This window comes from Equus caballus, chromosome 12, assembly GCF_041296265.1.
Source record: "Equus caballus isolate H_3958 breed thoroughbred chromosome 12, TB-T2T, whole genome shotgun sequence".
NCBI classification, from domain to species: domain Eukaryota; kingdom Metazoa; phylum Chordata; class Mammalia; order Perissodactyla; family Equidae; genus Equus; species Equus caballus.
Window position 1 is genome coordinate 43687107 of NC_091695.1, and position 19958 is coordinate 43707064.

The 19958-nt window shown below is 56.9% G+C and overlaps 1 protein-coding gene across 4 annotated transcripts in view; it reads right to left on the reverse strand.

Moving 5' to 3' along the window:
• Positions 1-452: 452 nt before the first annotated feature.
• Positions 453-19958, reverse strand: part of SPTBN2 (spectrin beta, non-erythrocytic 2) — a 37722-nt gene continuing 18216 nt past the window's right edge. For all 4 annotated transcript variants that reach the window (XM_023654512.2, XM_023654513.2, XM_023654509.2 and 1 more), the window contains 27 exons: positions 19375-19533; positions 18744-19046; positions 17520-17673; positions 16417-17287; positions 14989-15126; positions 13867-14623; positions 13196-13398; positions 12721-12811; positions 12330-12476; positions 9926-10189; positions 8497-8721; positions 8087-8176; positions 7467-7727; positions 7258-7388; positions 6819-7023; positions 5878-6252; positions 4952-5196; positions 4718-4856; positions 4381-4465; positions 3906-4102; positions 3414-3556; positions 3248-3323; positions 3118-3168; positions 2682-2902; positions 2232-2405; positions 1637-1679; positions 453-1304 (listed from right to left, as the gene is read on the reverse strand). In XM_023654512.2, the coding sequence (XP_023510280.1) occupies positions 1071-1304; positions 1637-1679; positions 2232-2405; positions 2682-2902; positions 3118-3168; positions 3248-3323; positions 3414-3556; positions 3906-4102; positions 4381-4465; positions 4718-4856; positions 4952-5196; positions 5878-6252; positions 6819-7023; positions 7258-7388; positions 7467-7727; positions 8087-8176; positions 8497-8721; positions 9926-10189; positions 12330-12476; positions 12721-12811; positions 13196-13398; positions 13867-14623; positions 14989-15126; positions 16417-17287; positions 17520-17673; positions 18744-19046; positions 19375-19533 (5982 nt within the window). In that variant the 3' untranslated portion in view covers positions 453-1070. The remainder of the gene's footprint in view (positions 1305-1636; positions 1680-2231; positions 2406-2681; positions 2903-3117; positions 3169-3247; positions 3324-3413; positions 3557-3905; positions 4103-4380; positions 4466-4717; positions 4857-4951; positions 5197-5877; positions 6253-6818; positions 7024-7257; positions 7389-7466; positions 7728-8086; positions 8177-8496; positions 8722-9925; positions 10190-12329; positions 12477-12720; positions 12812-13195; positions 13399-13866; positions 14624-14988; positions 15127-16416; positions 17288-17519; positions 17674-18743; positions 19047-19374; positions 19534-19958) is intronic.

Below are 19958 nucleotides of genomic sequence, written 5' to 3' on the forward strand. Positions count from 1 at the left end.
AGTGGTGTGTAGGTCCGTGTCTGGGATCTGAACCTGTGAACCCCAGGCCGCCGAAGCGGAGAGCACGAACTTAACCACTGCGCCACCAGGTCAGCCCTGAGTCTTTCATTTTTGAAAACATGTGAGAGAATCACAAGTGAAGAAAGCTGTGCACAGGGAAGTAGTTGTTCCCTGCCTTTTAACATTAATACTGCTTGTTAACGTCATCTTGACCCATGGTGAACTTTCGTCTAAAAAGAGGCTTGACATTGGTCAACCCAAAAACCGGAAGTTATTATCATGGGGAGCGAGACCAAGGTAGGCAGGCTCTCAAAATAATGTGATTCTTTGAGGGCTTGCAGGCTGGGGGCAGGGTGGAAACCTGACACCCAGGAGACCGGAGCCAAGGGGAAGAACACGGCATAAGCAGAGAAGCTTGTGGTCAGGAAAGCAAAGACACCCAGAGGCAGTAAGAGAAGCTGAGCCGTTTAATCACCTCCTTGGCCAGACTCAAGGCTGCGGTTGCCCCTGAACAACTCACACCTGGAAGCCGTTGAGAGTCACTGGAGATGGAGTGGCCACTTGAGTCAGAGGATGAGGGGGGATGGGAAGGGGGGGTTGCAGTGTCTCTGACTCTGTCATCTGGCCATCTTGCCCCCAGGTCCTGCTTCAGCTCTGAGAGGTTCCTGGCTGGTCCCCAGGGGCAAGGAACCAGATGGCGTGCCCTAGCTGTGGTGGGAGAACGGCCCTGAGGCAGGGGCAGCCATTCCCCACATGGCCTATGGTGAGGGTGTGGCGCCGTCCGCACTGTGGTGGGGGGTAGAGGCGTAAGGCTGGGGAAGAGCGAAGTGGGGGGAGTGGAATCGGGGGTTGCTTGGGTGCCACCACCAGTCTGGAATTAAATAGCAGAAGAGAAGGGTTGCCCTTGGGAACACTGACTTGTCCCCAGAGACAGTTCCTGGTGGTGGGCTGACCTTGGCAACAGACCCTAGCAGCAGGCAGTTGTCCTGACAAGAGGGTGGTCCCTGTTGACAGTCCCTGGCAGTTTCCTGAACAGAGGGAGGGAGCTGGCCTGGGAGTCTTGCCCCCAACTACTTGCTCTTCTTGAAGAAGCTGAAGCGTTTTTCTCGCTCTCGTTCTCTGCCATCTTTGCTGCGAAGAACGACAGGCCCCTCAGCCCCAACTGGTGACACGGGGGGCATGGTCATGGCCCGGGTCATGCCCCGGGTGGCAATGGGCACTGCTGGCTCTTCAGGCTCTCCAGAGGCGGAGGATGCAGTGGCAATGGCCGCATTCACCACCCGCAGCCACGAGCTCATCTCTGCCTGCAGGGGGCATGAACAGACAACTGGTCAGCTTCAAGAACGCTGTGCCGGGGTCGCCAGCCTGCGGAGAGCAGGGAGGCTGAAGAGGAGGAGGCAGAGAAGCATCTGACTATTTCATCTCATTGGAGGAAAAAACCCCTTTAAGATAGGGAACATGTTTTTGTGTGGCCTTCACAAACATCCAGTGGGCACATTGTGGGTTGTCTGATTACAAAGAATGAGACACTTAAGAAAAAAGAGAGAGGAGAGTGGAGAAAGGCGAATCTGCAAACAGAGGATTCTAAGAACGGCACGGAGAGACAGGGACACGGGCGGAGAAGGGAAGAGCTCACCTCGTCCTTGGCCTGGAATAAATATTCTTTTCCATCCTGTAAGCTGTTGAGAGAGAGAGAAACCTCAGAGCAGAGCTGAGAATCTGGATTGGCCCGATCAGGGCTGGCGCGAGCTCAGGGACCAGGCTGGAGAACATGCCAGCTGCAGCCCTCAGAGCCAGATCTGACACGTTCTGCACATTCTTCAGATTCCCAGGACTGTGCAAAAGCAAATCCTTCCTGATTGGCTGCCGAGGACCAGGGTGAGCTCACTTTCATCCCAGGCCGCGCCTCCTGCTCTGGCTGCCTCCTGGCAGGCAGGGGCAGGCCCCTGAAGGTCCCTGGAGGCAGGGGAGTGCCAGCACTCTGCCTGCACATTTCCGACCCAGGATAAGCTTTCAGCTTGATATAATCAGCCGTCAGGCCTGCGTCTCGGTGCTCCTGCTCCCCTTTGTGTGGAATACAACCAGAATCCCCCGCCTCTCCCTCATGCCCATCTCTGTCCCTAAACGCCTGGCCCTGTAACTCTATTCCCTCGGGACCTAGCTCATGGCTCCCTGTCACCTTTATCATTTCAGCTTCCCCTCCCATCTGGAGAGCCCGGTTCCGCTCCTACCCCAGCTTGAAGACATGTTTGCGTTTTCGATAATCAAAGGCGACGCTGCCCTGGGCCCTGGCCAGGCTGACAGGCACTTCTCCGTGGTATGGCACGCCTGTGCTGGCTGCCTTCGCATCCTTATAAAAGCCGAGGCTCCCACGCCGCAGGACGCAGTACACGTTCTGCCATGACCTGGGAGGGACATGGTGCAGGTGACGAAGCCTGTAACCCTGGGAATAGCTTGGGCGTCCTAGGACTTCCAGGGAAACTCCTGTCATTAGGCCCGTCATCTTTACACCCTCCTAGCCCTTGCTGAGCCCCACTCTGCTCCTGAGTCCCACCCCTTTCCCACAGGACGCTCCTTCTACAGGGCACCCCTTCCCCTCTATCTAGGAAGAGGTTCCAGGCAAGCCTCTTCAGAAGGCGGGAACTGGAAAGGCCACAGTGCTGCACGGCCAGACCCAGCACCTGTTGGCAGCCTTCTTGCCGAAGGCCTCCATCTCCTGTTTTCGGCACAGCATCCCCTCCATCTGCTCCTGGGCGGAGAGCTCTGGGCCTCGAGGGGGCAAGGTGGCAACCCGGGCTGACTCAGATGACCTGCTCTGGGGCATTGTAGGAGGGGCCGGGCCCCGAGTCTGGGTCTGCCTCTCTCCCCGTGGCCCGTTGGCCTCATCCCCTGCGCCAGACTCCTGAGGGGAAATCAGTGTCAGCGTCAAAGGATAAGACAGCAGATACTTAACCTGAACGTCATGAAGCTTGAGGTCTAAGAGCTGGTCTTCCCACCCCCAAATTTCCTTTGAGCCTCTGCCCTCTCCCATCCCCACGATCCCCCCCACCCGCTCACACCCCTCTTTGTCCCTTCATCTCCCAGTTGTCAACACCCACACCTCCAGGAGAAACTCACAGGCCTTTCTGGGAAGCTGCCCTGCTCAAGTCTCTGTTGTTCCAACAGGGGCTACAAGGACAAGAAGCTGTAAGATGATGTGCAAGAGGGGCTAAGGTTCTGAAGGGGGCACACGGGACAGGGGTGTCACCTGTGGGGACTCTGCATCTGTGCAGACTCCGTTAATGCTGGCCGCCTGTGTGGCTGCTGGTAGTCGGGGGTGGGTTCTGGAGCAGCAGAAGGTGACACAGAATGCTAAGTCCTCGGGTCGCTCAGGCTCAGCGTCATCCTCCTCCCCCAAGAGCCCCGACTCTCACCCGTCCCAGGGAGCAGCAGGAGCTGTGTGGCTGTCCGCTGGGGCCCCGGCAGGCAGGCTGGCTGTGGGCTCGGGAGGCGGGGGCTGCTTCCTCCGTTCTTCCTCCTCCCTCTTTCTCTTCCGTTCCTTCTCCTGCTCCTCCAGCTGTCAAAAAATTCTGAGATCAGAGCGTAGAAGTTCTCATTTAAAAGGTGTTGGGAAAAGCTGAAATGGCTCAGCTCGAGTCTAATGAAACAGGAAGGATGGAGACTATAATTCCAAAAGAAGGTGGGGATTAGAAGTAATGGGGGAGGATGGTGTCTCTTAGTGTCGCCCAAGGGAACTGATGACTCCTAAAGCTGTGGTGACAACACGGCACTCTCGGCTCACATCTTGGAGATGCCGGTGCAATGGGAAGAGAAGAAATGTGTTCCCTAAGCAAGAGAGAACACAAGGGTGGGTGGGGAGGGGCAGTGGGATGGGGCGGGCGTTCTGGGGGTCGTGCAGCCCTCACCGCGGTGAGCTTCTCCAGTGCGCTGAAACGCTCCTCCCAGGCCACTGCTGACTTCTGGAAGGCCTCGTGCCGCTTGATGAGGGTCTCGACTTCATCGACTGTGCAACCCAGCTCAGCACTCCGCACCAACGGCTCTTGGCTGCACAGCCAGGCCTCCGCCATACCCGCATCTCTCCCAAACACGAGCACCTCCAAAACTGCAGGGATTGGGGGTCACAGGGAGATGGCAGGTCAGAGTGGGCACAGGCAGGGCACTGTAGCCACAGCACTTCAAGAGCAGGGACACAGAAAAAGCCACTGCCCCAGAGCAGGAGCACAGGGCAGAGCCAGGCAGTGCCAAGGGTGGGTGCCTTGCATCCCACGCCCAGGATTCCTGGTCTTACCTGCTCTGGAAACTACAGGGTACAAGAACCCCTGCCCCTCCTCCCAGGGCCTGGTGTCCTCAGCCTGTTTCCTGACCCCCACAGTGGCTCACCAAGCTGGAGCCAGTCCATCTTCTCCTGCCACTTGTTGGCTGTCTCCTGGCGCCGCGCCTGCAGCTGAGACAGCTTCTCTGAGATCTAGGGGGCAGAGATGTGAGTTAGCACCCAGTGGGGCTTTTCCAGGGTCTCTGGGGACACACACAGGGGAACTAGTGACTTCTGATGTCAAGAGGCAGACAGTTCTGGGGGAAAGAGGAAATGTGGGAAATCCCTGAACAGCGCTGAGGGGAGAACAGCGAAAGGTTTCTGCAAAGAAAGAATGAGAGGAAGCAGAAAGACTCAGAGGAGAAATCAGTGAGGATGCTCCAGCTGCACCCGGGCCTCACCCACCTCCTCAGCCGCATAGTGGCTCCTGGCGAGCAGCCCCTGCCCCATGTCAATGCAGGAGGAGAAGCGGTCCGCCCTGGCCTCTATCTCTGCCTTGATGCCCTGGTGGTTCTTGATGACCAGGTCTGCAGAGGACACATCTCTGGGGGTACAGAGACTGTATTACCTGCTGCCCACAACCCTATCCCAGCCACCAGCCCACAACCCCAGGAGGCCACTGGGCACCACGGGCCTCACCGGGGCCGCTCCTGGGCATCCATCTGCAGGTTCACCCCATCCATCCACAGCATCAGCTCCCGGACAGCCTTGAAGAAGCGGAACTTGTCCGTGGTGTCCACAAGCAGCTGGTGCCGTGCAGCAGAGCTTCCCTGAAGCTGGGCCCAGGCCTCGGCCACAGCCTGCATGTGGCGACCAATCTCCTCGGCCTTGTCTCCGGCGTAAGCCTTCTGGAGCCGGTGGCCATCGTCCTGTACCTGCTGGACCTGCATGGCCCCAGGTCAGAGTCAGGAAGAGCTCAGAGACCGCGAGGAGCTGCAGTCTCTGCTCTCTACGTCCTGTCCATTTTACCAGCCAGAGATTCAGGAGGAGGAGTGGGGGCGGGGGGCTGGCAAAGATGAAAGCTGCTACCCAGAGCAAGCCTTGTCAAAAAACAGGGCCCCTGTTGGGTCTCATCTGGGGGCCTGGGCTTAGCTGGAGGCTGGGGGCAACCCTTTAAAAGGGCCACTAGCCTGTTGAGCTCTCAGAGGCCTGGCCATGACATGAGGGACGTCAAAGATTGACAGAATGAGATTTTCAGCCTGAAGAAGGGACTTGGCTGGGGGGTCTGTGGGGTCTACAGGGTTGGAGAAAGGACCTATGCTTATTTTGTGCAGGTCGAGAGCCTGAATGGGACCAACAGGTAGATTTTAGTACAATGTGAAGAATCTTCTAGCCATTGGGACCATCTGAAAATATGGGTCCTCAAGGAGCCTTGTCATTAAAAGTGTGAATGCGGTAGCTAGATGTCCCCTGGCCAGAGATGTTTTCCTGGAACTATTCTGACCTCATCCCTAAGTGGCCCTCAAGAGGATGCCCTCCCCCCAGCGTTTCTGAGGGACCCCTTCCCCCCTTCCCCACGAAGTCTCCTCCAAGCCACCCCCAACCTCCTCATGCTGGGGTCAGACCTGGGCGCTGAGGGCCTGGATGTCATGCTCAAAGGCACAGTGTCGGCGCTGCAGGGCCTCGGCGGCGTTGAGGTCCCGGCCGGTGCCATCGGGAAGCTGCTGCTGCTTGTGCTGCACCCGCGCCAGGGCCTGGCGGGCCCCGTGCAGGAAGCGCTGCAGCTCGTGCGCGGCTGCCAGCACCTGACCCCGCGTGTCCAGCAGCTCCAGCAGGTCAGCCCAGGCCTCGTTGAGACTGTCCTTCCACTCAGCCACGGTGGCCCGGGCGGCATGGCCCCCAGCGATGAGCCCGTTGGCCAGTGCGTTGGCACTATCCACGCGCTCCTGCCCGATGGTGCTCGTGTCCCGAGAGAACTCTCGGAATTTGTCCCGGAGCATCTGGTGGAGGAAGCAGTTGCACGGACAGCGCTGTCACACAGGTGGAGCGAGTCCTCTCACCCCAAACTGGGAACCCGCTTCTCTCCCCTGGGCCACTTGGACCAAAATAGACTTCTTCAGTAGGGCTGACTCACTGAGCAGAAGCAACTGGTTCCCATTGACCCTGATTTGACCGGTGCTCGCAGCCCCCATCAAAGGTGTTGGGGGTGCTTGGAACCTTTAGCCTTCACATGAGGATCCCCTAACTACGGCCCATTAGTTTTGCACCAGTGACGGTCCAAATCCCCAAACTGTGGAGAGGAGTCTCAAATCCCCCTGACTGTTGAGTTCTGTTGAAAAAGAGCGATGGGTAATTTCCTTCATGCCCACATCTACGCTCAGTCCCATGTCCTCCTTTCTGCACAAATCTTCAGATTAAATACCTCAAAACCATTGGGGACAGCGCTGCTCAGTCTGATCTTGCACCCCCTGCCCCTTGGCTCTGCCCAGGATGAGGCCCTAGTCTCCCAAAGGGTCCTCTACTCTTCCCAGAGCTGATCTGCGGCCGGCATCCTCCCTGTACTCACGGTCACGTGCTCGTAGTCCTGGCCCAGCTCATGGGAGGCTGCCACCACCTCGCGCTCCTGGATCCACTGCTCCAGGTCATCCAGCTCACGGCGGAGCTGGCACAGCCGCAAGTGCTCCTGCAGGCGCTCCCTGCGCTCGCCGGCCAGCTCCTTCAGGCTGGCGTACAGCTTGTCCACCTGGGCTTGGCGGATCAGTATCCGCGTGCTACAGGGGATGGGGAGGCACCACAGGACTTAGGACGCATTGTTCTGGTCCCTGGCCTATTCCATAGAGTCCTGTCCCTCTTAGCCCCCCAACTACCTGCCAAGTCCCTGCTTCTCCAGCTTTCTAGATGGTTCTAAACACACGCAGTACAGAAGGCTCTGCAATCCCCGTACCTTCTTGGAACTGGCTCCCCCTCCCCCACGGGCTGGGCCCCTTGCTGCCCGCTGTGCTCACCTCTCTGGGTGGTCATGGTCAATCATGTCCTGGCTGCTGGCTGCCAGCTGGTGGATGGTCCGGGCGTAGTCAGCCAGGGCTTGCTCCAATACCTGATGCTTCTTCACCTCTGCCTGGGCGCTCAGCTCATCCTGGGGGAGGGGACAGTGGGCATCAGGGAACAGGGGTCAGGGGGAGGAAACAAGCAGCCACACAGCCTGAGCGCTCACCTTGGCTTTCTCCTGGCCCATCATGTGTAACTCCTGCTCGCCCATCCAGGCCTCTGCTTCGGCGGCATCCCGGTAGAACTGCTGGGCCCTCAGGGCCTCCTCGAGTCGCTTTCCTCGAAGCTCCAGCTCGTGGCCCAGGCATTTCCACATTTGCTGCAGCTCGGCCAGCTCCGGGCCTGCTGCCGCCGCCCCCAGAGCACGCTGCCGCTCTGTCAGGTCCGCAATCCGCGGCTCGTGGCCCTGGATCTCCTTCTGCAGGGTCTGTCCACAGCACAGAAGAGGAAACACTGAAAGGCTTGCTCAGGGACCCCTCAGCCACATCCCTTCTTACACCTACTCAACGTCAAGGGCCCCACACTGTTGCTTCTCCTCCTTCCTGAGTCCTCATCATGTCCCCTCTTTTCTGGCCCAAGCATGTGTTGGTAGCGCCACTTCAGGCCACAGGATCTCCTACCAAGGGAACCCACCCTCCATGGTGAGGAAAGGCGAACCACTAACGTCTAGGATTACACACAGCATTGAGAGGGAGCCAGGGAAACCCCAGGTCTTAAGAAGGAAACAACTTCCAAGGCTGGGGAGGCTCATGGAACCTTTCCTTTTGCCTTTAGCCTCTGCCTCACCTGGTTTTTCTTCATGAGGAGCTGGACACTGGGCAGGTCCTTGCCGTGTTCCATGGAGCTAGCCATGGGTAGCCGCTCCGTCACCCACAACTGGAGGAGAAAAAGGGGTCAGTGGAGGTGCAGAGGGCAAAGCGAGGGCTAGGGGGTGGACCGTGGGGATCCCCGGGACAGGTTTTCTAGGGCTCCTGGTATGTGTGTGCTAGGAATGGTCATCTCTGGTTCTGGGGTAAAGGGATATAGAGGACATCCCCAAGTGTCCCTAGAGGGTTGATTTTCAATGCCAAAGGGAAGAGAAAACAGGGCACTTCTGGCATCTCCCCAGCATCCGGGAATGAGACTAGAAAGCCACAAGGCAGGGGGCAACTTGCCACGATGACGACTCTACCCCATCCCAGATCCTAGTGACTCACGATCTCATCCTCCACGTCCCGGTGGAACTGGTGCCGCTCGCGGGAGGCCTGCAGGCGCTGGCAGCGCTCCTTCATGGGCTGGCACAGGGCCCTGAACTTCTCCTCCACAGCCCTCGAGGTCCTCTCCACCTCCCCGGCTCCCTGGTCTTCCTGGGCCAGTGCTTTCGCCTGGGCCTGGATTGCCTCCACCTCCTTCTCCCGCACAGCCATCTCCCGTTCCAGCATCTGTCCACCCGAAGACGAAGCAGGTGTTATCACTGCGCTTCTGCTTTCAGACTCAGAGGAGACGCTGGTCTGTATTAAGCCGGTCATGACTTCTTATCCCCAGGGCTCACCCCAGGGAGAGTATCCTCCTGGCCTAGTAAGTGGATCTCTAACTTCAACGTACATAAAGAATCCAGGGGGGCATAACAACTGTGCCAGTTATCAATTTATTGCCTCTCAGCCCCAAATCCACCTCAGTTCCAAATCCGTCTTTCCCTGTTTTGAGAGTTGCAATTGGAGCCTGTAAACATTTCTCCTTTGCCCGCTGGTGCAATGCTAAGCCTTGTCAGTAGAGGGCGCTGGAGGGACACGACAATGTACAGGAGCGGAAGGGGTTTTTATCTATGGTTCCAGCGTGCTGCTTGTTTCTATAGCAACACTGCCCATGGCGTGCAGGAGACCTAGTGGCTCTCACTCTCCAGCAAGGCTTACTGCATCCCAGCGGGAACTTCCTGCTGGCCAGCCTTGACCTGCCAGCTTCAGATCTGCTCGGGTCCATGACACCCCAGCAAAGTTCTATGCCATCCAGGGGGCCTCTGCCCCCTCCAATGAGGTCTGAAACTCAGCCTTGGGGTGGGGAGAGGGCATCTTGTTCCTTCCTCGGGTTCCCCTCCTCCGCCCTAGAGGTAGTAGTTGCTCTCTGCATTTGCTATTCCTGGATTCTTTAGAGCAGGGAGCAGCAAACCCTGGTCCCTGCCTGTTTTTGTAAATAAAGTTTTATTGGCACACAGCCGCACCCATTCTTTCGCGTTTCGTCTATGGCTGCTTTTACCCAACCAGGACAGAGTTGAATAGTTGTGACAGAGGTCATATGACCCACAAAGCCCAAAATATTTACTATCTGGCCCTTTCCAGAAAAGTGTTTTCTGATCCCTGCTTTGGGGTTCTCTTTACCCCTTTGGTAGTTAACCACCTTTTACTAATTAATGCTACTTTTTACTAAAGGTTCCTTGTTCGAGTTAGAGTGTGGGTTCTGTCTCCTGACTTTACACTGACTGATACACACTCCCAGAGATTCTGATATGGTGGCCCAGGGAAATCACCTGGAGAAATATCAGTAAATATGTCGTCTGCGAGGTCTAAGAACGAGCTCCCAGATCTCAAAAGCTACAGACTCCCTCTTCTTTTCTTCTGCTGTTCAGTCCATCAAAGGCCCAGAACGCACCTGCTGCTTCTTGAGCAGAATGTTGACGCTGGTGAGGTCCTTGCCGTAGTCGTCAGAGTGCAGCTGGGCCTGCAGGCTCTCCAGCCAGCTCTCCAGGGCAGAGCAGCTTTGAGCAAACAGCTCGGCTCGGTTGGCATCAAAGAGGCTGCGGGCCTTGGCCTGGGTGGTGGTCTCCAGCTCATCCCAGCGCTTGTGCAGGTCCTCCAGCTTCTCTGACACCAGGGCTTTCAGCTCTGGCTTCTCAAGGGTCAGCTCCCGCCCTTCCTGGGTGCAAAGAAGGTCTAAGTGTCAGAATTAGACACCATTGAACTTTACAGGCTGAGAGCAGACCAGGGCCCTACAGGGCAGTAGGGACCTAAAGTGTGGGCAATAATTCCAGGTTCCTGAGTGTTCTCCTTAACAGGCTCTTCCCAAAGGTTTTAAACCCCTTCTAAACTTCCCTACCCTCCCTGCTGATTAAACCCTCCTCCACCTTCCAGGTCCAGCTCCAACCTCATTTCAACTAAGCAGCCACTGCAATCTTGCCTCGTTTTGAGCTCCTGGTGCTGTGGTTTCTAGTGGCACATTGTACGTGGTCTCGTATTATCTGCTCTCATTCATGTTTCTCAGCTCATGACCTCTCACCTGGACTCTGGCAAGTGAGTCCCACCTGGTCTCCCCACTCCCAGCCTTTCTGCTTGAGGACTTTTGCTTCCAGGCACGTGAGGGAAGTGTGGCCTCTTGACATGCATGCAAGGCAGGCTGGTTGTGCCAGAGAGTTATCGCCCCCAGGAGCAGCCCTCTACCAGTGACAGACGGGGAGCGGGAAGGCAAATACTTGGTGCCCTTGTGCTTTGGCTGGGATAACTCTGATGCACGTTCTGCGCCGTCTCCCAGGGTGCCCCATTTGGACTGAGCGTCAGTTCCGCACCAGGGCAACTGGAATGGCAATGGACCCTTTAGGAACCACCTTCCCTCCTCTGTCTGATCTCCCTACTCTCCTACTAGTGTTTCCTGCGATCACCTCCCAGATAAGTGGCCTTCACTGGAAGCCTTGTTTCAGGGTCTGCTTCCAGGGGAACACAAACCAAGGTACCACCTTCAGGCCATTTCACACGTGGCTGCAAGGATGAAGAGTGGCGGAGTCTAGCACTGCTGGGGGAACTTTATGACTCTCCAGCACAAGCCACACTTCAACACACAGTCTGTACGGGGTGAGCAGGGCTTCCCATGACCTGGCCCTGCAGGCTCTCCTGCCCTTTTCTTCCATGGGGCCCTTCACACAGTCTGCGCTCCTGCCACACTGACTTGCCCCCTGACCCCCATACAGGAACCCCACTTCCACATCTCTGCTTTCCTGTTCACACTCTTCTCTCCACCTAGAAACATCTTTCCCCCAATAGCTCTGCTTGTCCAAATCCTACTCGTCCTTCATGGACTGCCCTGGAGGCTCCTGCTTCCAGATTCCCACATCTCTCTCCTTAGCGCCCACGCTTTATCGGGCTCTCTATTGCACTATATCCTCCGGTGGATTTAATTTAGCTATTTGCGTACATCTCATTCTGGCTACAGTGTCATTCCTCAGGAGTGGAGCCCGCAATGGAATCACCTTCATTCTCCCCTCAGTGCCTAGTACAGTGCTTTGCATACAATAGCACCAATTAAATATATGCTGAATGAATAGAAAAACTGAATATACACTGCTCTCCTCCTTTTCCCAACCATCATGCCCTTGCAGGAAGGAAAGAGTCTTCTTATATACCTTGCAGCACCTAGCAGAGTCTGGAGCACACACAGCGTTGTCCGGGAACACTTGCTGAGTTGAAATAAGGTTTTACCTGAGCTCAGCTCTTGAGGAAGAGCTGGGTGGGAGACCAAGTACCACGAACAGCAAGACTCAAAAGCAAGGGTTGGCAAACTGTGGCCTGTAGGCCCAATCTGGCCCACCGCTTGTGTTTATAAATAAAGTTTTATTGACACAGCTATACTCATTTGTTTATGTTTTCTCTACGGCTGCTTTTGCACTGTAACAGTGGAGTTGAGTACTCACAGCAGAAACTGTATGGCCCACAAAGCCTAAACTATTTACCATCTGTCCCTTTACAGAAGTTTGCTGACCCCTGATAAAGAGCATCACCCAGCTCTAGACCCAGGAATAGTTATCGTGTTGACCCAAAGCTGTACTTTGGTTTCCTACTCATTTGTACATTCTCAAAGCTCTAGAGTCACTGTCCCACAGACCTCAGACGTTTGTTCCCCAGATCATAACTTTCTGCCTTGGAGGTTTGGCACGAGAGGCCCCCTGATCTCTAGCTCTGAAAGAGCCATAATCTGAAGCCAGGACCCTCCCCTGCACTGTGGCCGGGCCCCTGCCTGGAGGAGGCCCCAAAGGCTCTCTTCTTTCTGCTCCCATCACACCGCTCACCTTGTCCACCTTGTCCAACCAGTCCTTGTTGGCAGCCAGCTCCGCCATGAACGCCTGGTGCTTCTGCCATTTGGTGTGCAGGTTGCGGGCCTCATCATAGGACACATCCTGGGCTGTCAGCATCTTCTCGTCAATCCAGAGTTTCAGCTGGACCAAGCACAGAGCAGGGATGGAGGCGGGCAGAGTACATTTCAGAGGGAGGGGAGACTGAAGCACAAAGTGGGCAAGAGCGAGCCAGGAGGAAAAGTGCTGGCTGTGGGGAGAAGCCATGGAGGGGTCCACATGCTCAGGAGACATCACAATGGACTTACCCTATGCTCAAAGAGCGAGGGTGTGTGGGAAAGGGATGTCGGGAATGTCGGAGGGGACACGGGAGAACTGAGAGCCTCACCTCATGACAATCCTGTAAGAAACGCTGCTGCTCTCGGTTGTCCCGAACACGGCCCAGGAGCTGCTGCACGGCTTCTTGATTCTTCCTGTGTCTGTAACGACAGCCCCTTGTGAAGCCCCTGAACCTGCTGTGAAAGGCTTAGGATCCTCTAACTAACCTAGAAGCCTTCAGTGCTCCTCCTCTGGGGACAATGCTTTCTGGGAGCACAAGACAACTCAGGAATCCTGATGTCACATCCAGCTATCCTAGCAAACTTCATTTCGCCCCAGTGTGGGGGAGGCGGAACTTCCCAGACTGTGGCTCCGTCCCTCTTCAACCACTTGGCTCTTCCTCTCCTACTTTTTGTCAGCTTCCCACCCCTATCGGTTCGTCCGCCCGTGCCACGATCTCCATCTTCCTGGTCAGTGAAACGGGTCATCTGGTGCTCACTCATTTCCCTCTCTGGCCCCTCGTTTGCCCACTGTCCTCATCATACCTCCTCTCAATGGAGTCTGCCTTCTCTTGGATCTTCTCGGCGTGGATGTTACCCTCAGACACGAGCTGGCGCCCGGCCTCCAGGAGGCCGCGGATCCGCTCCCCGTTGGCGTCCATGGTGCTCACGAAGTCTTCCAGTTTCTTTATGGCGGCATCAGCAGCCTGGAGTGTCCCCGGCATCTCCGTGTGAGACAAGACATATTCCTGTCGGGGTGGGGCGAGAGATCGAGTTCACTTCTCAAAGCACTTCTCAACCTCTCCGAGGGGACCTGAGACACTGAGGCCAACCAGGAAGGGGCAGGGCAGACCCTGTGGCTCTGAAGACAGTGGGAATGGTGCCTGATAATGTGAGAGGCTCAGAAAACTATACGGACGCTGGGCTGGGGGGCCTTTGACAGTCCAAATTCTGCTCTATCTTGTTTCTAGCTAAGATTTGATTTCTTTAATAGTTATGTGACAAGCCAGGTTTTCTATTTCTTCCTAACTCAGTTTAGCTAAGTTATACTTACATCTTTTTTCCACTCCCATATTTTTCTATGTCCTCCTTGCCCATCCTGTTTCCTCCACTAATCCACCACTGCCATTTTCCTCCCCACCCACCACTGTCCTTCGCATTCCCTGCTCCCTAGTTCCTGCTTCTTCCTGGTTGGGCCCTGTCCCCCGGGCTCTCACCTGGCTGCTGAGCACGCCCTCGGCCTGGCGAGCATCCCGCAGGAACCCCTGGAAGCCATGGGCCTGGGCCAGACGGCCTTGCCGGCTCTCCCACATGCGGCCCAGCTCCTCCCAGCCGGTTCCCAGGGCTTCCAGTCGCTGCCGTAGGAAGAGGCACTGGGGATCGGCCTGGTCCCGGGTCACCTCCTCACCCAAGGCCCGCAGCCGGCTGTACTCGCTCTGGGCTCGCTCCACCTCTCCGCGCAGGGCTGCATGTTGGGCCAGGAGGGCCTCTGCCTCAGGCAGGGTGGCCGGCCCCTCTTCAGAGGCCACAGAGGTCTGTGTGCGACCCAGCCACGCCTGGAAGTCATCCAAGCTGCGCAGGAAGTCCTGCAGCCGCCGCGCCTCACCCAGCGACTCCTCTCGACGCCGCATGGTGGCCCTTAGGTCGTCCCAGCCAGCTTGCACCTCCGCAAGCCGGGCGTTGATGGCAGAGGCTTGGGCCGGGTGGCCAGCAGCCAGGGCATTTGCCTCTCGTGTCAGTTCACCCACCCGGGCGGCGATGGCCTCCAGGTCCCGCTCGGTGCCGGCCAGCTTCCGCTGCAGCGCCAGCACTCCGGCCAGGTCATTGCCCAGGCCTTGGGTGGACTCGATGACCTTGGTCTTTTCTCTCATCCAGGCCTGGGTCTCCGTGCACTCTAAGTGGTAGTTCTGGATGCTCAGGGCTGATGTCAGAGCTGCCTTCTTGCCATCCGCCAGAGACCGAAACTGCTGCCACCTGGGAGTGGAGCGAGGGTCTGGCGTTTGGAGTTGCTCAGCCTCCCCACCCCGTCCAGGGATATCTGGAAGCTTTGTCCCTGCTTCTCTCTCCTTTGGTACATTCTACCCACCTGCTTCTGCTGTTTGAAAGAGGCTGCTCCCACTCATCCTCCGCTGACTCCTGCTTAATTGCTCAGGGCACCAGCCTCTTCAAACTGCCTTTACCCCACCTCCAACTCTTTCATCATCCGCTCCACCAACATCTTCCAGACTACTCTCCCTCCTCATTAGCCTCTATCCCATGCCCTACAGAGCTCTCTTCCAGTTTCCATCGTGCCTGCTGCCTGCTCTCTCAGTCCCTAGTTCTGCCTTCCCCAACCCTACCTGTGGTTGAGCTGCTTCTGGGTGTTGACGATGCTGTCCTTGCCTGGGGGGTTGGCCTTCAGCAACTGCTCCGCAATGTCATTCACGGCAGTAATTCGCGCTGCGAGGGCGTTCATTTCGGGCTCCAGGGTCTCGAACCTGAGGGTGCAAGAAGCTGGGCATGAAGGGCAGGCGGCAGCGATGCACCGGCCCACCTCCCTTAGCCTCCCACAGACTCCTCTCCACTCAGCACGAGGCTCATTTTTAGGAGCCTCTGCACCTCCGACCCACAAGGTTCATAGTATCTGTGGGTCAGAGGGAGCTCCTAATTCCCCCAAAACAAGAACAAAAACGAGGATCTCTGGAGTTACTCAAAAAGATGGTGAAAGTTAAAGGTCAGGAACAGCTGTAAAAATCAAACTAATCTCTGGCTCAGGGCCCCACCTTCATCAGAACCTCCGTCTTCCCCCTGGGACTCACCCCTCAGCGGCCCAGCTGGGTCCCTTCCTACCAATATGTGTCGAAAAGTGAATGGATAACCAGAAATATTTAAGTGATAAAGATGAGAAGCACAACTTCTCCCAGGGACATTGACATTCTCATGGAGCAGAGTCTGCACACGTTTTGTGTCAGGGCCATCAGTAAAGACTTAGACCTTGCTGGCCATACGGTCTCTGTCTCAAGTACTCTGCTCCGCTGTCGTGGTGCAAAAGCAGGCGGGACGATGTGGAAATGAATGAGCGTGGGCTCCGTTCCAATAAAGCCTTGTTTACAAAAACAGGCAGCCGGCTGCATTGGCCTAAGGTTGTAGTTTGCCGACCCCTGTCATGGGATGCCTTGAAAACTACAAAAATCTTTAATTACATTTTGAAAACCACCAGGAAATTTGAGTATAGATTGAGTAGCAGACGATATGAAGGAATTGCTAATTTTTGGTTCTGTGATAATGGTATTGTGGTTCTATAAGAAAAATACCCTTTCTAAATGATTTTAATATTTATTATTCTGTAAATAAATCTACTTCGCGAGAGGCTAATCAGTGTCTCTGACTAAAAGGTTTATAACTTCAAAGCCTTAACTATTTTAGGTCTGCATGCACAATTAAAAAATAATTTACTCTTTAAGAATACTTCCTCATATTTCTTAAAGGACGCATCCTGGAGAATGTAGCAATGAAATGATGATATTGGGGATTTGCTTTTAAAAAGAAAAATTAATCAAATAGAGCAAAGTCTTGACAATTAGTGAATCTGAGTGACAAGTACGTAGGAGTTTGTTGGATAATGCTTTCTACTTCTTAGTTTAACATTTTTCCTTAAAACAAAAACTGCTAAGACTCAAAGGGATTAGCAAGAGCAGGCAGTTTATGGTGGGACCCCCCACCCCCGCCACTGCACACTGGCCCCTACTCACAAGGCCACTCCCGGGGGGAGCCTGCATGGGGCCTACCTTTGCTGCACGACCTCCAGGTCCTCTAGGCGCTCAGGCAGGGCCAGCCCGTTGAGCCACTGCTCCTTCTCCTCCACCCACAGCCCGCAGGCCCCGGCCTCGCTGAGCATGGTGTAGAGCGCCAGGGCCGCCTCCAGGGCCCGCGCTCGCTCGCCCGCCCGGGCCTGCAGCTCCTCGTAGTGCCGCTCCAGGGTGGGCACCCTGCCCTGCACCTCGGGCGCGCGGCTCAGGGCGGGAGGCAGCGCCGTGGCCTGGTCCCTCAGGGCATCCAGGGTTGGCCGGTGGCCTCGGATCTCCTCCTCCAGGGCCCGATGCTGCCGGGCCAGGGCCTGCGTGGAGAACTCGTCGTGCCCCAGCTCAGGGCTGGACACCAGGCGCAGCGCGTCCACCAGCCAGGCCTCCATGTCGTTTGCGTCCGCCTGGAACTGGTAGAGGCTGGCGGCCTGGGCCAGCCGCTGGGCGCGCTCCTCCGCCAGGGCCTCTAGCCGCTCCCACTGGGCTTGGAGCTCGGCGGTGCGGGCGGCGGCCTGGCCTGCCCCGGGGTGGCCCTCGGCGACTAACTGCTGGCCCTGCTCCAGGGTGAGCTTCAAGGGCCCCAGCCGGCCGCTCATCTCACCTCGCAGGGCTGTGTGCTTGTTGAGCAGGCGGAGGACACCGGTCAGGTCGCGGCCAGTTTCGGCCGAGGTCAGCAGGTGCTGCTGCTCCCGCACCCAGGCCTCGGCCTCGCCCGCCTCCCAGAGGAACCGCCAGAGGCGCCGGGACTCCTCCAGACGGGCCCGCCGCGCTGCCGCCAACTCGCACAGCGCCTCGTAGCTCCGCTCCAGGGCAGCCACCCGCTCCGACACCAGCTGGGGGTCGCATGGTTTGTACTCTGAAAAGTCACACCAGAGGGTTAAGAGCTGTACCTCAGCCTTCCTGCTGCACCACATGCACCCCGGTTCCGAATCCCCCCACCCACTCTCTTAGGCCTCCCTCCCTAGCTCTGTCACCCACCATCCGCCCATCATCCTTCCTGTCCCCAGGTTTCCCCGCTCTTGCTGCTGCAGCTGTTAACGTTCTCCTTCCTAGCCCCTCCTTTTCCAGTTCCTCCCCCGACTTTTCACCTTTTCCTGGGTCGCAGAAGCGCAGCGCGGAGGCACTGACAGCCCGCACTCTCTCAGCCTGCACAGCAATGTCTGCTTCCACCAGCTCGTGCAGCTGCAGCAGGTCCTCCACGCCAGCCAGATGCTTGCCCAGGTCCTGCGACTGCAGCCGGCCCTGCCAGGCACACGCGGCATACTGATGCCCGTCTGAGAGCCGCCACCACACTCACATGCTAACTGCGCTCCATTTTCCTGCATCGACGGCACCGCCCGACCTCTTTGGTGCTGAGCTCACCTGCTTCTGTCTGTCACTCACCCGCATAGCAACCCCCAGTTCTGTCCTGCACCCCAGCCTCATAGTGTTCAACTCCCCTCCTGAAGAATGACTTTCTTGCTAAATCTTGCTCCTGGAATCTCCGCTCTGACTCATTTTCTCAGCTCCAGAATTATCGCCACCCTCCTATCGTCATGGCTCAGTTCCCAGCACTCCAACAATCTTCAGCATCACTCCAGACCCATCCTTATCCCCACCTCTTGCCTAGATCCCCACAACAGCCTCTAGCTGGTCTCCCGGCTCCCACTCTGGCTGCCCACAGTCCTTTCTCCCACAGTATCAAAGGGATCTTTTAAGGAACAGAAGGCAGAATCACGTCTCTCCCCTTTGCAAAACCTTCTCGTCGCTTTCAATGCGGCGTGTTACTTGGAATAAAATCCAAACTCCTTGGCCAGGCCTGTAAGGCCCTGAGTGAGCTGGCTGCCCCCTCCCTGATCTCATTCCATGGCCCACTCCTTGTTCTTACGGTCCCGCTGGCCTCCCTTCTCAGGCCGACCACGCCACGCTTGAACAGGCCTGAGGCCTTTGCCTAGCTGCTCCTTCTGCCTGGACCTTCTCTCCTCAGATTTCCCTGTGGTGGCTCCTAGTGCTATTCTGCTTTCAGCTTAAATGGCATTTTCTCAGAGAGGCCTTCCGGGAACCCTCCAGCACACACCCTCTTCCAGCTTCCTCCTAGGTTTTATGCCCACTTGCTATCTTGCTTATTGATCGGTCCACGGGTTTTATTAGCCATCTCCTCCCGCTAGAACGTGAGCTCCATGAGGACAGGGCCCTGTGTGTTCATCTGAGGACAGGGCTCTGCACCGCAAATACACCACAAAGATCGGCTGAGCAAACGAGCGAAGGCGCCCCTCGTCAAACCCCCGCAATTCCTGATCATCTCAAGCCCACCATACATGTCCCACTGGTACCTTCATCTCTTCCATCCAGTCCATGAGGTAGAGCAGGTCCTGAAACACCTTCTGCAGCTCCAGGTTGAGGAGGAGCCGCTCCCGCCGGGCGGCCACCATCTGCCGCAAGAAGTCCCAGAGCCGCGCCACGTTGTGCTGCCGTGCGGCAATGCGCTTGATGTCGTGGTAGCGCTCGGCAGCCAGCTCGGCGGCCACGGCGTCCACTGCCTGCACCCGGCCACTGTAGGCCACGATGTCTGTCTCGATGGCTTCGTGCTTCCGCACCGCCGCCTCCACCGCAGCCAGCTCCAGCCCGAAGTTGTCCTGGGGCGGGGGGCAGGGAGGGGAGATTTGGGAGCTCGGGGACACCACCTCTGCTCTCCCCTTCTGCCCTCCAGGCCGCTTCTGCTGCAAGATGCCAACTCTACGAGGTGGCTCTGAGTCTCCTCTCTACCCCATCCCATCCTGTCTCACTAACTCTTTCTTTGCTCAAGCCTCTGGCCTCTGGTTCTTCCTGAGTTCCTTGGTCTTCTTATCTGGGTGATGGATTTCTTGTTTCATTAGCGCCCACATCGCACGGCTCCTATCCACCGCTCTCTCTCTCCCATTTCTCCTGACCAGCCTGGACAGGCCAAGGGACCCCGTGTCCTACCTGGGACACGAGGCGCTGGTTCTCGCTAAGCCAGGTCTCCCGCATGGCAGCCTTGCGGTCAAAGCGGGCGGCTAGCTGCTCCAGCTTCTCTTGGCGGATCAGCTCGGTGCGCAGGGCCAGCTCCCGCTCATGCTCGGCCTTCTCGAGCCGCTCCCAGGCCTGCGAGGTGGGGACAGGATGGGCGCTAAAGGGCCAGGGCTCAGGAAGGGAGGGTAGGGAGGGGTCCTCGGAGCTGGGGGCACATGGCGAGTCACAGGAAGCTCGGCCTAGTGGGTCTGTTCGAGAAATGGGCGGTGTGAGAGCTATGGAGCCATATGACCCCTACGTCTGCTTATGGAAAAGGACGAGGGGAAAAGGGAGCAATGGAAACCACTGGATTTGTCTGTGGTGGTGGGACTGCGGGTGAACCCCATTACTTTTCTTAATCTTATAATGTTGTCTGTGAAGACAATAAAAGTAGGGAGAGAGAGTTGGGGACATGAATAAGATATGGGACTTAGGGTACAATTTTATTATGTGGCTCGCATGGAGAGACAGATGGAGGAGGAAGGGGGATGTGCAGGCAGCATGAGAGGATGCATGAG